Source organism: Agelaius tricolor, unplaced genomic scaffold (genome assembly GCF_023055355.1).
Source record: "Agelaius tricolor isolate 1412-34295 unplaced genomic scaffold, bAgeTri1.0.p SCAF_3, whole genome shotgun sequence".
Classification (NCBI taxonomy): domain Eukaryota; kingdom Metazoa; phylum Chordata; class Aves; order Passeriformes; family Icteridae; genus Agelaius; species Agelaius tricolor.
Window position 1 is genome coordinate 6809651 of NW_027269263.1, and position 17023 is coordinate 6826673.

General features: G+C 43.1%; 1 protein-coding gene across 3 annotated transcripts; it reads left to right on the plus strand.

Moving 5' to 3' along the window:
- Positions 1-53: 53 nt before the first annotated feature.
- Positions 54-15770, plus strand: CREBL2 (cAMP responsive element binding protein like 2). Of its 3 annotated transcripts, XM_071422330.1 has the most exons (5): positions 58-218; positions 7245-7281; positions 8458-8655; positions 9722-9869; positions 14639-15770. In XM_071422330.1, exons 2-5 carry the CDS (start codon positions 7279-7281, stop codon positions 14641-14643), a joined length of 354 nt encoding a protein of 117 aa, XP_071278431.1. In that variant the 5' UTR covers positions 58-218; positions 7245-7278; the 3' UTR covers positions 14644-15770. The 3 variants fall into 3 exon arrangements, with proteins under 3 accessions (XP_071278429.1, XP_071278431.1, XP_071278430.1); XM_071422328.1 differs by lacking the exon at positions 7245-7281 and having other exon boundaries at positions 54-218; XM_071422329.1 differs by lacking the exons at positions 7245-7281; positions 14639-15770 and adding an exon at positions 10588-12449.
- The last annotated feature ends 1253 nt before the right edge of the window (positions 15771-17023 follow it).

Here is a 17023-nt window from a genome sequence, read left to right on the forward strand (position 1 = left end):
AGACTACACTTCCCAGCGTGCACCGCTCTGCCGGCGCTACCGCTCCGCTGATCTGTAAACAAACATGGCAGCGGGTGATGGCGGCGGCCGCGGGCGGCCCTGAGACTCTGTGAGCGCCGGTGTCTGCCGGGACTGCGGGCGGGCGGCTCCGCCTGCTCCTCGAGCAGGGGCTGCGGTGAGGCGGATCGGGGCTGGCGGCATACATGGATGACAGCAAGGTAAGGGCCTGCGGGGCCCGCCCGGGAGCTGGAGCCGAGGGCAGCCGGTGAGGCTCTTGGTGCAGGGAGCCTTCTGAAATCTGCTCTTGTTGAGCTCTGCTTGCCGCAGCTGATAGCAAGGAAGGGTTGCCCGCTTAGTTCTTGCTTGCAGCGCTTCGGTGCTGCTTCTGCCGTTTCCTTAAACCTCCAGGCATGGACAAAGGCTGGGTACCAGCAGTGGTGTGGTGCAGAACCTCATGCTCTCAAGAGCAGCCTGGATTGATTAGATAAATAGCAGCTGTGCACAAAAGATGAGGTACGAGGGCAGCAGCGTGGGCTGCAGCCTTGTACTGCGTGCTGGAGCTTGGATTCTTCCAGCATTGGAAGAATTTCATGAGAACAGCACAATAGCATCCCTGAAGGTGTGAGGCTTCCAGCTGAGCAGAGCCGAATGTGAGAAGATGCCCAAGGAACGGATCTTCCTCCTGCTTCCTCCACCCTCCTGCTTAGGGTGCCCCTAAAATTGGGCCTGCAGGGACAGCGGCTGTGCCTGCTCACTGCAGGGCTGGACAGCACAGATCCAGCTGCGGCTGGCTGTTTCAGCTCCCTGGACTGCTGGTTATGGCTTATCCACTGGAATTTTGGTGGAACAAAATTACACTGCCTATGAAGATCTGCTTTAATTCAAAGCAGGAAAAAATGCTTGACACGATTTCTTACGGAATAAAGAAATTTAGAAGTGATCAGTAATTTGACACTCCACGATCCACAGAATGGGTTGTTAGGCTGTGAAAGGTTTACGGTGATCTGTTGTTTTAACATGTATGCTATTTTATTTTATTAAGGCTTTGCCTGAAAGCTGTGAAGGAGGTTGGGGGAAATCTGCATCACTGATGTCTCACAGCTCTGGGAATTGCATGAAAGTTTGTGTAATTTGGGCAGTAGTTTAGAAGATCCAGAAGATTTAGTTCTGGAGGTGTATATAATTCATGAACATTATCTGATTTTTATTTCTTTTTATGTTCTTCTCTGAATTAGGCTCTTTTTATTACCCAACTTCCAGATTTTCATTTAAAAATAATTTTTGGTCTACCATTGTGTCATGTGGAGTCGTGATAGTATGCCTTTTATTTTTTCCCCTGAAACATTTTTTGACACATTTACTAAATAAAATAAATCTTTTTACCCAGTCAGTAAGTCAAATCTTTGGTCTTTTTTTTTTCTTTTTTAAAATGGATGTTGAGTTGAATAAAAAAAAAAAACCAGAGTGGAATATTCACTCTTCTTGCTATCTTCACCCCCAAGTACAGTTTTTATAGTTCATGAGGCTGCAGTTCACCTTGAGGGGTTGGTGACTCCATTCAAGAGATGCCATTTCCCTTAGGGGGGCTCTTCCTATTGCAGGTTGCTGTGTCAGGATGAGGCAAGCACTATTTGTACCTCATTTTATGGCCACTGGAGTCAGCATGCCCTTGAAATCTCCTAAAAATTCCACTGAGTCATGTTTTCCTCCTTGCTGAGGGGGTTGGCCTGTGGAAGGACTTTCCCTGCAAAAACTCAACCAACTAAATTGTGTTGGTAGTGTAGTGACCATTCTGTAACTGCCTGCAGCCAAGTTCAGTGTTTGCCTTCATCTAACTGGCGCAAAGAATTTAGAGCTGAGCTTGCAGGCTGCAAAGTTTTCCCTAATTCATAGTGCATTTTAATTTAGCCTCTTGTCTGATTTAAGAGGGCATTAGAAGAATGGTTCTTGTCAACACATTCCTCAAGATTGGAAGGAAATAGCAAGAAATAAAGGGAGAGGTAGAATATCTTAACATCAGATCTAGAAAAATTTCATGTTTCATTTCAGAAGGATGTTCTTTAATTATTCCCACACAAAAAAAAAAAAAAAAATCAAAAACCAACCAAACAAAAAAACTCCAAACCTCCCAAACAAACAAACAAAAACCAAACAAAAACCCAAACAAACAAAAAACCCCAAAGAACCCCCACCCAAAATAGGACCTCCTTTTCTTCTATAGAACTGCTTTTAACCTAGGGATTGTTCAGGTACTGGCCTCACTTCTCGCTGTGATTTGAGCTATTGGGTGTGGAAGGGAAAGAATTTAGTGATGTAGCTGTTACTTGCAATTAATTCATGTTAAAACATCAGTTGTGCATCTCTGAAGTCTTTGGACAGAGCAAAAAAGAGAAGCTCTGTTATGGTGGCTTCAGCCTTTATAGGTGAAATTTCTTGGTTATTTTACAAGACTACATATAACATTTGTATTTGTTATCTGCATTGGGAAGCAGAGAATAGAGACTAGGGTAAGAACTTGATAACTCTTGCTAGTCAACATTAAAATACTGTTTTATACAGCTAACTGCAATCTTTTGTATTAATTACAGAGTTTTTTATAGGGGACACTGACAAGACTTACTTTAGTAATTAGCTTTTCAAATGAGAAACAGAAGTTTGTAATGTCACTTTTGTTATTCCAGTGACGTTAAAACAAAGCAAACAAAAACCAGACCACCACCAAAAATGGTTGGGGTTGTTTGTCTTTTATTACAAATATTCTTGTCTTGCACAGAAAAGATATATTACTATATTTGTGGGTCCAGCAAGTGTTGATTTCTTGCTCTGGTGTTCATGCAGCTTTCCTTTCCAAGGGAGCACATGGTGTTCCAGCAGGGGAAGGCTCTCAGCAAAGAGCTACACCCAAAGAGCTGGGTTGCTTTCCACACAGCCTGCCTGTGAGACATCAAATACTCAGTCCTGTGGTCCTGAGCCATAATTATGGGGATGCAAGTGTCCCTTGGAGGGAGTGTGGGAGCAAGCCAGGTGTGAAATCTTGTGTTTCAGATACAGAGCTTGAGGGGTCTTTGGCCATGAGCTGTCTTGTAGCCCCTGACCCTCACTGCTGGGGCTGATGGGGATCAGGGAGAGAGAGATGTCCCAGGCAGTCCTGGAGTCAGCTCTGGGTAATGCTCTGAATGCCACAGCAGGAACACAGCTACTGTGGAGATGACCTCAGTTGCTAAGGGGGTGGGCTGCTCTGTCTTCATCCTTCAGGGCTTTTTCAGAGTGTGCAGGTTCTCAGTGTGCTGGAGAAGTCTTCCAGCCAGGATCATATCTGTGAGAAACCATGCCTCACGTTTTAGAATTTTAAAAGTTTTATTGAATCATAACAAGGGACTGGATAAGGAAAAAAGGGACAGTGCTGGGTGCTTAGCTACAGCCAGAGGCACACCACCCTCACCCCTCACAACCCTACTTATGCTATTGGTGAGCCAGCCCTCCCCACACTTGTACATCTGTCACTCCTCCAACCCAGCTTCTCCTTCCTCCTGCCTCTTGGAGTGTGCAGTCCTTCGTGCTTCAACCTTCCCAATGGTTGGAGATCAACTTTCAACATTACAAAACTTATTTATAGATAAATATTAAAAAAATACATAAGTATATATATAAAACTAGGTCTTAGCAAAACTTCTTTCATCCTTATAACATACAGTCAACATTCATGAGAACTAACATCCCACTATCCATTTATTACGATGTCCAAACATAAAGCATTCTCATTACTGCTTGCTTGGAAATATAAAACCTTAACAGCTTTGGTTATAGTTTGATAGGAGCAATTTCAAATCATTAAATGTTTTAAAAAGCTCCTGCTCAGCATTGCTTAGATGACACATCTGCTCATATTTGCAAGGAGCCATTAAAATGGAGGAGGTTCAAGCCTCTAAACAGTTTTATTTCATTGTTACAGTGGACTGGGAGGATACACATGGTAGAGTTAGCTGACCCTCCCTGAGCCCGAGTTCTAACAGAGACAGCTTTAGGACAGTGCCTGGTTTCTGTTAGTGAGAACTGAGAGAATGTGTAGGGCCCAGTGGTGGACATAATTCCTGTGTGAGGCTGTAAGTCCTTCCTTGGGGAAGAGCAGGGCTGTCACCTGTGGAGTGGCAAGGTGGCATCTGAGTGACTGCTGCCCTGAACTTCAGCACTTACCCATCTGGATGCCTGCCTAACACTTCATGAAAACTTGACATTTATCCCTAGCTCATGCTTTTTTGAAACAGACCTTGCAGCAAAGACAGACGGTATTTTTTATGCCTCTGTGCTGAACATGGCATTCTTAAGACATGAAGCACTTTGTATGGTGAGAGTTTCAGGATTAATATCTGTTGACACATCTGCTTAAGACTTAGATTGTGTTTGCTCACTAAATAGTATCTTACATTTTTGGATCATTATCGGATGCAGTTTGTCTGCCAGTGAAAGTAAAAGAATTGTTTTGGGCATATAAAATGTCATGAAATGGAGGAATAACAAGCATGCTCTCTAGCTGGGTTTTGTACTGCTACTGTGAGTGGTATGCTTTGAATTGGAAGATCAGAAAACTTCATCTTTGTTAGCAGACTTGTGCCTGGCTTAATTTACTTTCTGATTTTGTAGAAAATGTTTGCAAGTGGGAATAGATTCTTCCCCCCTCTCCTGTAACACAGCCCTTAGGTTTTATTTCTTACTAACCATTTTAATAGTTTTATATAAATTCTGTAGATGGTCACCAATTCCATGCTGCATTAAGTTCTGCAGACCTAAACCTTCAGCTGCCAATGCAATGCAGAGTTTGCCTCAGATGGATCACAAGTACTGGTTGATGGGGCTGCTTGTTCATTGGTAAATGAGCTCAGAGCTTGTGGGAGATGCTGACCTGGTCAGTGTGGTCAGCACTGCTGGTCAGTGGTGTGCTGAGCAGTGCCTGGGCTACTGTTGCTTTAATCTGCTAAATTGATTCAAACTTGCAAATGTCATGATGAGGCCAACTCTAACCCAATCTTCTATCTGAGGGGCTCAGCTCCTCAGGGCTGTGAGTGAGGAGCTGATACAGTGTAGCTCTATTATGTGGGCACCTCCTTCCTATGGAGGACCCCTCTGCAGTGCATTTTGGCAAGGATTTTGGAGAGATCTGCTGCAGGCTTCTAATAAAAAAACCCAGAAGTCTGAGGAATTTTCTATATCAGGTCAAGTAATTGCAGCTATTTCCAATTCCAGGTCAAATAACTTTGTGCCTGAACACTGATGGGAGGCAAGAATGAGGTTATGATCTAAGCAGAGTATTAAAAGGAAATTGTGGAGTCACAGAATAGGCTGAGGTGGAAAGGACCAATTGGGATCATCGTGTCCAACTCCAACCCTGTGCAGGACACCCCAAGAATCACACCATGTGCCTGAGAAAAGAGTTATGTTCTTCTATTTCTGAAGTCTGAGTGAACTGAAATGGGAGCTTGGTCAGATCTCTAACTATTGCATGCCTTTATTAATATTTCTATGAAATTTTTTATGATTACTGTTGTTCTGAGTCTTGATTGCATATGACCCCCTGAAAAAACCCCAAATCTCCACTGCTGAATGCTAATAGATCACATTTCTTTATAAAATGCAGAGGAATACAAAGGGACAAAAAATGTTTGCTTGGTCTGTTGCCATGTTCAGCATCAACTATCACTTCTGCTTTGTGTTCTTTCTGTCACATCAGCACAGCAGTTGAGCAGGCAAGCAGGAATGGAAGCCAGGGAGATGTGGTAATGCTGGATGGGGGCAAAGGACTTCTCAGACCTTTTTTCAGCTGGGTTGCTTAAGGTTCCAGCAAGAGCTTCTAAATATTGGTGAGGCAAAACTGATGAGGATGCAGGGTTTGATTAAATTGCTTACCATTGCTGCCTTTGCAGGGTGATATGTAATTGTGTGGTGAACTTCAGGAGCCATGAAGACAGTCTGAGTCTTTGGGGATGGTGTGAAGGCAGATTGTTAGGGTGTTAGTGCTTGGAGTCAAAAGGGAAGGAAGCTTTTCATTATCTCCATAGTTCTGGTGGTTAGAGCATTGGCAGGTAACCATGGTTGAATGGTTGAAGAGGTACAAACCTTTTTCCTGCCCTGAGGGAGCTTGTGTGCAGGGCTAAAATATCTTGTAGGGAGAGCAATTGGCACAACTGTCTGTAGAAAGGTCTCTGGAGTGACCAAAGGAAAAGCAATTTACAGATAATGGTGGATCCAGAATGCATTTGCCATGTGCTAAGCAGTCTTTAATTTGCTGATTGTGAGAAATGGTGTGCTGGGAACCATTCACTGCCTGAGGCTTTGGGGAGAGGGCATGGCTGTCAGTGCTCCTGTGCAGGATTAGGACTCAGGGTACTTTTTGGTTCACACAGCAGTGTGGTGTGTGCTGGGGGCCCAACCTTGAGTGGCAGCTCACTCTCGTTCTAGAGGGTCAGAACCCAGAGTGGCCAGGGCTTTTTGAGAGAGCTGCAGTGTATGTCTCTACAAGACCTTATCTAGCTCTTGAATTCAAAGATTTACTTTGAAATATCTTGCATCAGCACAGAAAAAGCCTCAGGTGCTCAAAGTCTTTGAGAACTGAAGTACTTTGGCTGTGGTGTGTGTAATGTAATATCCATCAATCTTCCAAGTGCAAGTAATAATAGAGAGCAAATTGTGCCTACAGCCCCACCTGGGAAGATTCTGTGTAGTTCCACCTTCTGCTGAGCTGGGCATGTGGATCACACCATCCATAGCCAGGAGAATGTTTCCATGAGAGGACAGACCTTGCCATGCCTGAAAGGGGACAGTCACTTTCCCTTCCTTAGAGCTCCTGCCCCCTGCCTTGGCCACATCTGGTTAGTTTTATCTTACTTTGAACTACATTAGATTTTCTGAACTAGAAAATCTTAAGGGGAGCACCTTGATAAAGAATTATTTAAACTGTATTCATCAGTTCAAGTGTAAAAGAGCTTCATATTTTTCCCCTTTGCTCTCCTGAATGTATTGTGTTTGTTTCATTATATAGATGTCCATTAAGTACTTTCTGTTCTTTCATTTGCTTATGGTAGGCAGCTACTCCTGAATAAATCAGGAGGGACAATACAGAGAGGGTAGGATTATGTTGGCATGTGATTGTTGACTCACTTTCCAAAGAAAGAATAGGCTCAATTGTATAATCCTTTCTTTCCCTCTTCATTCTGGCACATCAACTCACTATGTTATTGTTTTTATTGCAGCTTGCTAAGTTTGCAGAACAAGTGACTTCTTTGAATGGTAAAAATTACTTGTTTTGTAGCTTTTCACAGTAATAGTGCTTTTTTAAAAACGATGAACTCTGATATTTTAAACACTGCCTGTCAGAAAAAGTCTGTCTGTGTGCAGGATGGTGAAATACTAAGGCAGCAGTGAAATTCTTGTATGCAGGTGTGTGTGTTAGGTGTATTTCTCCACACCCCCTCCAGTCAAACAGTGTGGTCAGAATGCAAATAAAGAGAAATCCTCACTTCAGAGGGAGCTGGGGTGTGTGGCTGATGTAATGTTTGCTGGGTGATACTGCCCAATACCAGTCAACTAATCTTCAGACCATATTTAAGATTTTCTTGTGCCATGCCCCCATGTTAAGAATAAAATATTTGAGTGGGGTAACACAGAGTAAACTGGGGTTTATTTTTTTTTTTGACTTTTTATTTGTAGCAGGAAAAGCTCTCAGACCTGTAAAAAGGAGCTACAAAGAAGAGGGGAAAGTGATTGCAAAACCTGTGTTCCATAGGGCAAGAAACTAGAGAGTTACATTTCTGCAAGGGGGATCTACATTAGGAACAGGGAGAGCTCAGCACTGGCAGGTTGTGTGAGGAGACTCACTAGGCTGTGGAGTAATGTTTTGAAGGTAAATATGGCCAGAGTGGTGATGTACTGCTGGAGCAGAGGCAACAGAGATAGGACTTGGTGTGACTGAGTTCCCTGTTTAGTAAAATTCCTCAAGATTCCTTTGAAAGAAATCTAGCCCAAGGAAGCTCAGGTCTAGTGAGGAATTCTGAATTTAGTGTAGGCTGAAACTGTTGACTGCAGCAAAACTAAGTTTTGCATTATATTGACAGAAACAAATACATTTTTTTCTAAATTTGAGTGTTAATCTCTATAATATAGTGTTTCCAGACCTGCTAGAGCAGGGGCTGTTGGTGATATGAAAGCAGTTTCACTACAAGCTGATTATGCCTCCTCAATAACCAGATACCCTCATAGTGTGTTCAGTTCTGGGCTCCCAGTATGAGAGAGAAATAGAGCCACTGAAGAGAGTCCTGAAAACCTCAGAGCTCAACATTCTTATTTCCTCTGTTGCTCCAGGATGGATATGCAAGATTGTATGCTTGAGACTCCTAGTAGTTACTGTCACACGGTTCCAGCACTGCCTTTGCAGAACAGGATCCTTACTGTGCCCTTCCTTTCCAGGTGGTTGGAGGCAAGGTAAAGAAACCAGGCAAACGAGGTCGTAAACCAGCCAAAATAGACTTGAAGGCAAAACTTGAAAGAAGTCGTCAGAGTGCAAGAGAGTGCAGAGCCAGGAAGAAGCTGAGGTACCAGTACCTGGAAGAGCTGGTTTCAAGCAGAGAGCGAGCCATCTGTGCTCTCAGAGAAGAGCTTGAAATGGTAAGGAACTATCATTTAACCTAACCCTCAGTATTGTCTGGGACCTGTCCTCATGAACACCTGTTCTCAGGACCACAGTGACTGACAGTGGCATTTGGCTGGCCAGGAGGGATCAAAACATCAGATGCATCCAGCTGTTTGCCTGCTTTGGTGTGTATAATACAAACTGATATCACAAGTTATCTGCTGGTTATGAGCTGGAAGAAAGCAAAGGGAGTGCCATTACATTTGAGTCTGTTGTCTTTGAAATGTCTGCTTTTGAAAGACCTTTGACAGAGGTAGATTGTGGGAAGAGGTGTTGAAATATCAAAGGGCAAGCATATATCCACAGAGTGTCATTGCTTCTCTGTTGGGGAGGTGGATTCTTGCAGCATGGTTCTAGGATGTGTAAGATGGGGGTCTTGGCCAAATAAGCAGCATTAACCAAAGAGAATGTTTCATCTGGAAATACAGACACAGTGGTGTCATTGAAACATCAACAACGCTGAGAATGCTGTATTGACCTGACTTTAGGTTTGTTTGAATAGGCAGGGCTAATCACTACGAGTCAGCAGGTTTAGGATCAGGTGAAAAGCCAGCCAACTGTCCACAGTTTTTTGATGTGCCTCAGGGTTTGGCAATGAAGGATTTAAGATGAAGGAAGTAGGAATAAGGCACGTGTGCTTCCACTGTGCCTTGCACAATTGGAAAGGACCGCTCAGTAGTCCATGAGCCCCAGAGTCATGTGAAATATTTGTTTTTAATAGGCCATGAACTGGAACGGTATTCTCGCATGCCAGCAGTGCGAAGTTGCACAGAGTGTTCCATGTTGTTTAATAATTACAGCATTCTGTCTAGGGCTGCCTCTGAGTAGCAGTTTATTGACTGAAAGAGGCTTTGCTGGGGCCAGGTATGCGGCCGTGGCCACGTGCTCAGCTCATTAGGGCTCTGCAGTTTCGTAAGAGGCTTCAGCTCAGTACGTTCAGACCTTACATGAATCTACCGGAAGGTAAAGGTTCCAGCCCCGTTTTGGCTGCTGATGTGATCCTGGCAGTTTGCTAAGGCCTAATGTGTTTGTGTGTTTCAGTACAAGCAGTGGTGCATGGCCATGGACCAAGGGAAAATCCCCTCGGAAATAAAAGCCCTGCTAACTGGAGAGGAGCAAGGCAAAGCACAGCAGAACTCAACCAAACTTGCCAAGGCTGCAAAGACAGAGGCAAACAGCAGCAATCCCTGTAAGTATCCAGCCTGTGATTAATTCCTGTTTTGTTACATCTTTTGTGGTGTAGGAGGGTGGCTGTGGTGTAGGAAGAAACATAAGGATGTGCTTTTGGGCAGAAATAGTTGATTGAAACAAAGAGCTTAGTGGGTGGTACAAAGACTCTGTGTAATGTTTACATGGACAACACAGAAATTCCACTATAGAGGAAGCTGGGCAATTATTTTAAAAGACTCTCTGTGTTTCAGCAAAGCCTGTGGAGACCTGTGAAGACCTTAATTTCTTACAGCATTTTCTGTTTTTTTTTAATGCAAGCTAAATGGAGCACATTAAACATAATTGAACTTTAAAAACTTTACTAAGAAAAATTTATTCTAGCTGCAAGCACTTCAAGAGAGAAATGCTGGACTGGGATTTCCTATGAAGTCTTCTTTCTGACTCCTTTGTGCTTGTGCAGGGAATGGAATGGGTTTCTTCTGGGAATTGGAAAGTGAGACGACCATGTGATATAAAGTCATATTCCTGATAGATATATGCAAAGGGAGAGAACTAAGATGTGGCATGGGCAATTCTGTATCTTACTTCTAATTTTGTAATAGTTTGTGCTACAGGCTAAATTACACTTCTCTGAAATTTTTAAAAAAATAGGAGTTTTTAGCTTTATGTTTTTAAGGATCAACATGAAAACCACTTTTCCAACCATATCAATTTTCCCCCCCGTGCATCATTCTCAGGAGGGCGATGCAGAACCTTCCACGCTGCAGCAGAGGTGGCCTGGGAGCTGGCAGGAGGGAGAATGCTGTTCTGAAGAGTGGATGCATCCCCAGGTGCAGGGGAAAGGATCCCAGTCTGTTCTCTTCTCTTTGCTCCTCCCCACATGAAATTCTTTGATTATGGTGCTCCTAAGGCTTTGTGGGTGGGACTTTTGGAGCAGCAGGTGTTGGTGTAAGTGGAGCCTTGTTCTTCCTTTCTCTACACTGCCCTCCCCAAATACAGCAATGGCAGCTTTGGGGCATTCCCAGCACAAGAGTGAGGCTGCTTTTATATCAGAGCCCAGAATTAGGCTGGCTTTGTGTTTGGTGGTTATGTGGTTGTTAACTGTTGTGGGAGTGTGGGAGGTTCTGTAAAAGAAAACCAAGAGAAGGATCTTGTAACAGCTTTGCTAAAGCCAAACCCGGTATTGTAGGGTGAGGAGAAGGAGCTGGATCAAAATGTTTCAGTAAGATTTATAGCAATGTCATTTGTAACCTAAAGGCAGGTGTTGCTCTTGCCATCCATCTTTAAATCAGCATGTCTTTTGTGTGACTGGGATTCTTAAAGAGATACTAGATACATTTCCTGCTTGTCCTGGTTTAGGGCAAATTTGGGAGGAAACTTCCAAACAGGTCCCTCTAGAAAGCAGATTCAAGCGACCCCCCTGCCCCCCCCCCCCCCCAACTGGTTTGGGAAAAAATTTCCTTGGAGAAAAGTGGAAAAAGTCTGTTTGTTTAACAAGCAAAGTATTCACAAGCATTAAAAAAAAAAAAAAGAATAATATTAAACAATAAAACCTCTCCCTGTTGTGAAGAGATGGCAAATTCAGAAAGTCCTTTTCATCGGGTGTGGCTTGGCTCGCCCAGGCTCTTCTCCTCCTGCACTGCAAAATGCTCCATCCCAGGCCCTGGTGGGCTACAGGTATGAGCTCCTGGTGTTTTTCTGGGTTTTCAATTCAGAGCAGGGCCAATGACTTCCAAGAAAAAGAAATGCCACAGTGTGGGGAACTTTTCTGCCTCAGCTAGCTAAAATAGCTGACCAAAGGCAAAGGAGAGCTCTGCCCTGCTGTCCATGCTGCAGACAGCACAGTCTGTGAGAGACAATGCAGGGGAGCAAGTGCAGTTTCTGCAAACAAGCTGTGCTCTGCTTCTCCTGCCCTTTGCTCTCAGAACCAGTCTTAAAGGTGCAGAACTTAATATCCAGCATAAACAGAACAGACAACTGGGGCTACAAGCATCATAAAGTCACCTTAGGGCACTGCTTCTGCCCGTCCTTCTTCCAGCGGGTGCATTTTCCACGCACTGTGCTCCTGGGAAGACAGTCAAGGTGTCCCTGCAGCCTGCTTCCAGCAGGGGAACAGCTGCCATTCCCTCTCACCCACTGCCCTGATACCTTTCCATAGCTGCCTACATTTTGGGCCCTGGTACCTCTCTGGACAGCAACTTAATGTGAGTTCTGCAATGCTGTCCTGGTTTCCCAGCCGAAGACAATGCCAGGAACTGGGAGCAGGGAAAGCAAGTGGAATCAGTTTGGTTTTGTAGCAAGAAAGGTGATGGCAAAACTCTTGTGGGCTGATGACCAAGACATGTACTCATCCAGTTATTGAGAGATAACCTGCCACTTTCCTCAGACTGCTCTTTCTCCTGGATATGCTTTTTGTATTCATATGATGCAATATGGAGAGTGGAGCTCCTGGGATTTTCAGAGGGTGTTTGGCTTGCTTATTCTGTTTTGTTTATGACTGTGTCTTTCTCTGTATTTTATGAAATGCATGGAACATTTTTTAATCTTATATTTTCAGCATTGTTTCATAGAATAAATATAACAATGAATGACTTTGCTAGACTGAGTGTTGCCTTTTTTTTGTGGAACTAATTGGGTCTGTTTAGCATTGTGTCAGTTCAGGATGGGGTGAAGACACTGAAGATAATCAAGTGCTGTATTTCAGTGTACAGCACAATTGTTTTCAGATTTCCATTTGAAGCACCTATATATTGAACCTTAACACATGGGTTTAGGATTATTCTTTAGACCCTGCAACCAGGCACTCAGTTAGCAATTACTAAAAATGTTGCACTGACACACAAAACTATTAAGAGAGGTTGAGTCTCACTGAAGTAGAGATGGGGAGGATGTCATGTTGTGTTGTCCATGTCCTATCCTGCCCACCCCATCCCTATCATCCACCCTCTGTATCTGAAGATCTGTGCTGCAGTTTGTCCTGAAAGATAGTGATAAAACCAACCCCTAAATTTGGGATTTTTGTTGATGTTGAATCCTTACCTGTTCATTTTCCTGGATTTTCTGGAAGAAGAAAAACCGTAGGCCAAATGTTCAGAACTATAGTCTGCCAACCTTGAGGCTGGCCTTTATAACATGAAGTGTAATAGATTATTTTGGCTTAGAATTAGTCTTACACAGACCACTTTCAGATGTAAACCATGTCTTGTAATTAGACACGTTTCAAATGTTATGCAGATGCTTAAGTGTCTTTCAGAATCAGGGATGTAGAAAACATTGCAGAGCAGTTGTGATGTGTGACCAGAACAGCTCTGCCCAGCACTCAACACGACAAACACAGCTCTGATCTCGCCAGAAACACCCTGCTTGCTTTCTTCCCTCTTTGTTTCACATGCTGTGAGACCAAACAGGAAGCCTTTCAGCAGAAAGGTTTCTTTTCTGGAGGAAATGGAGAGTGGGAATTTCTCATTGTGGTGAGCAGCAGTTTCTTCTGTTCCTTGTCATGGTGGCTCCTGCTTCTTGGCTTAGTCAGCACTTGACATTACAAGGCTGTGTTTGGCAAGCCTGGCCCCAACTCTGTGGCACAGATAGTGGTGCCCATGCTCTGACAGGTTCCTTGTGCTTTGTGCAGATGGGCAGGAGGTCTGTTACTGCCTCCATCATCCTTGATTGTCTGCAAGCAAAAAAATCTGTCACACATAGTTACAGCTCTAACTGCACCTTTTCCATCTGCACTAGATGCTGTAGTCCATTACCAAATGTAGGATTCCCAGCAGCAATCATTCATTCAAGTTCTATGGCTTCCATCATGTAGCAGGTCGTGCTGTGTTATACATTTTTTGGCCTAGCTGGGTTTCTGGGAGTCCTTTATTTTGAAACTTGAAGTCTAGCAGTTCCCCTTGAAAACCAGCAAGTGTTTGTGGTTCATGCTTGTTTGCTGCTCTAATGCTCATACTCTTCATCCTTGTTAGGGTGGCTCCTAGGAGTGATACAGGCGAGTCCTCTGGTCAGGAGTCTCATCTAGTTCCCTAAATAATGTAGGGTGGTATAGTCTTACCCTCTTTTTGTGTAGGCTGGGTACAGCCTTTCACATGTTTCTCCTCCAGCAAGTGAGCACAGCTGGTTCTCTCTCACAAGTGCTGAAGAAAGCAAATGAGCCTGAAAATGCCATTCATTTTCCCACTTACCATGGAAATCTAATCTTCAGCCAGACTCATTTGGCAAGCTAAAGGTGGGTATCTCTTGGAAACTGTCCACAGTCCTAAAAATTGCTATCTGTGCTATTTGGTGTTTACACCAACCCCACAAATCATGTTAGGGTTAAGTGTAGTAAGACTGAATTCAGTGGATGATGATAGACTAAGCACTGCACTAATCCTTTTGGGGAGTGTAAAGCAAGGATGGACCAGATAGTGGCAGCTTCATAAGACAAATGTGCAGTAGGTCTTGCCTTTTTGTTGCTGTATATATGCTGCATGCACAGAAACCTGCAGTGAAGGGGATACATTTAATTGACTTATCACTTAACTGAGAACATTTTGTAATTATGTGTTAAAAAAAAAAAAAGAAAATAATCACAGTCTGCTTTCACAATCTGATAATAAGTGTTTGTCAAAGAATCAGTATCCTGTTAAGTGCTTTTCAAATACTATCTTAACTTATATCGGGTTTATTTTAATGTAGTAGACAAATTTCAAAAAGCTTCTCTCTTTCTTGAAAGCTGAAATCTGGCCAACTTTGAGAGTGCCTGAGACTGATTGTTTTTCCTTTTCTTTCCCTTTTACATTTTAGGGTGAAGACTAACTTACATCAGGAGTGAATCTAGTTTTTTCTGAAGAGGTAGAGAAGGTTTGGGATCATAACTCCAGTTGCTGCTTTCCAAGAAATTGTAATCTCTATAACTACCTATAAAATTACTGTTTATATAAGAAGTAAATGTTTGAGACAAGTCTCAAAATGCAGACAAAGCAGAGGAAAAGCTGAAATAAGAACCATAGTCCTCCTCATTGTGCTCAAGAGTTACAGCAGGGGTGACAGAGGATGGGCTGATGTAGAAATCCCTGTTGGAGGTAAGCTGGGCAAAATACCAGTTTGTCAGTTCCTGCTCTTTGTGTCACTGAGCATTAATTTCTCCAAAAGTCATGTCAATAAATTAATTTCTTACATGACTCCATTGTGAATTTGTATGAGAAAACATAAGCTTCTAATCCACAGTGATACCTGAGGTGTCCCACACTGAATAGCACATCAGTGGACTAAAATTCAACTGATGCTGATTTTTGGATTGTGCAGATTTTTGTATGTAGATCTATCATGGCCTTCCAGTGCCTGAGGGGAACCTGCAACAAAGATGGGGAGGGACTATTGACAAGGGCCTGGAGTGTCAGGACAAGGAACAATGGGTTCAAACTGACAGAGAGGGTTTAGATTAGATAGCAAGAAAAAATTCATTACTGTGAGGCCTATAAAAGATTGCCCAGAGAAGCTGTGGATGCCCCATCCCTGGAGGTGTTCAAGATCTGGTTGGATGGAGCTCTGAACAATCTCTAAATTTCAACTAGAAAATGCTGTCATTGGTCAGCTAATGATTTTCAGCAGTGCTTAATAAAAAAACCCAACCAACCAACCAACCAAACAAAAAAAACCCTAAAAAACTTAAACTGCTTTTCAGTTTGGTTTTTTCTTTTTTCTCCATAAAAAGCATTTGGGAGGCAGGAGTTTTGCTTCCATAACTAGTACAAGATTAACTTTGCTTTTTTATGTATTAGCCTGTATCTCACAAATGGCTGAATCAACACAACTGCTGCTTGAAGCAATTCTTGTGTATGATCTCTGTGTTTGGGTGGGTATTGGTGGCATTCCTAGCTGTGCTGCAGCTGATTAAATAAATGTGTGAATAAAAGACTAAAAGTGAATTATAAAATGTGTGTTTTCATGAGACAGGCTGTTCAGTGTGAATAGAAATAGCCCATGAAAGGTGACTTATTCCCATACCTTCTTTCTCATGGCAACTTTCAGAACACATTTTGATGAAGTTGAGCAGTGCTGCCAACAGAAATGCTGGTGTTTCCAGCTTTGCCATCCTTCCATGGCATGCTCTGAGTGCTTGCTGATGTGAGAGCAGTCCTTTCCTGCTCCCTATCAAACACACACCTGGCCATGTTGCTAGGTCAGTGTTTTCTGCTTTGCATTTCTGGGCTTTTTCTTTCCTCTTCCCTTTCAAATCTCCTTTTTGGAATGCATTCCTTCTTTGGTACAGAAAAAGACTATTCTGTGAATCTCCTTTCTTTCCCAAGTAGCCTGGCAGCTATTTTCAAAAGCTGTCCAGGGTTCCTTTTTCAAAGGACTGTGGATGGGTAACCCTGAGTTACTCTGCAGTTTGTGCCTCTGCACATGTGTACCATACCCACCAACTCCCCCCTTCTGCATTTCACACCCTGTGACATCTGTAAATACCCCTTGTGCACTGCACTGAATGATAGCATCACCCTTTGTAGCACAGGAGCCTCTTGTTTCTCAGCCCAGAGTGGTTTTTGCTTGCTCAAGCATTCTGATGAGCTGTGTGGTCAGGAGGAAGGTGACAGCATTAGCAGACAGCAGTGATGTTGTTCAGTAGATGCTGGGTGTGCATTGAAACAGTTCTGCAAAGGGTAATTCTTCTTGCACTTGAAACACTGGGATTTAGATGGTTCTGTTACTTGTGTTTCTGTACAATTCTAGGTTGCCCAGCATTTTCAGCAGTGGTTTCAAATGAAAGGGTAAGTTCAGTTTAGGTTGATGTACCTGAAATAGCCTGTGGAGTTAAGGGAGGGATTAATTTAAAACATTTTGGCCCTAAGTAATTTATTTCATGAACATAGCCCAGAAAAGGTTTCATCAAAGTAAGTACAGTAATAGTGTTAATTTTCCATTTGAATCTGGAATCATATCTGGCATCTCAGATAGTGAAAGGGGAAGGAGGTATTTTATAGCTTTCTAATTAGCTAATTACTCTTGTGACATGTCTGTGTGCAAACCTTCCCAAGGTGATGGTGCTGCAGGGATCTCTGGATGACAACAGTGTTACTATTCTCACTTCAGCAAGCTGCATTTCTCATTACTTTATTCTTAGGGTTCCTCACTTTCTGAAATAAAATAGTAATTAGCTTTTTAATTACTGGTACACCAGTGGAGCCA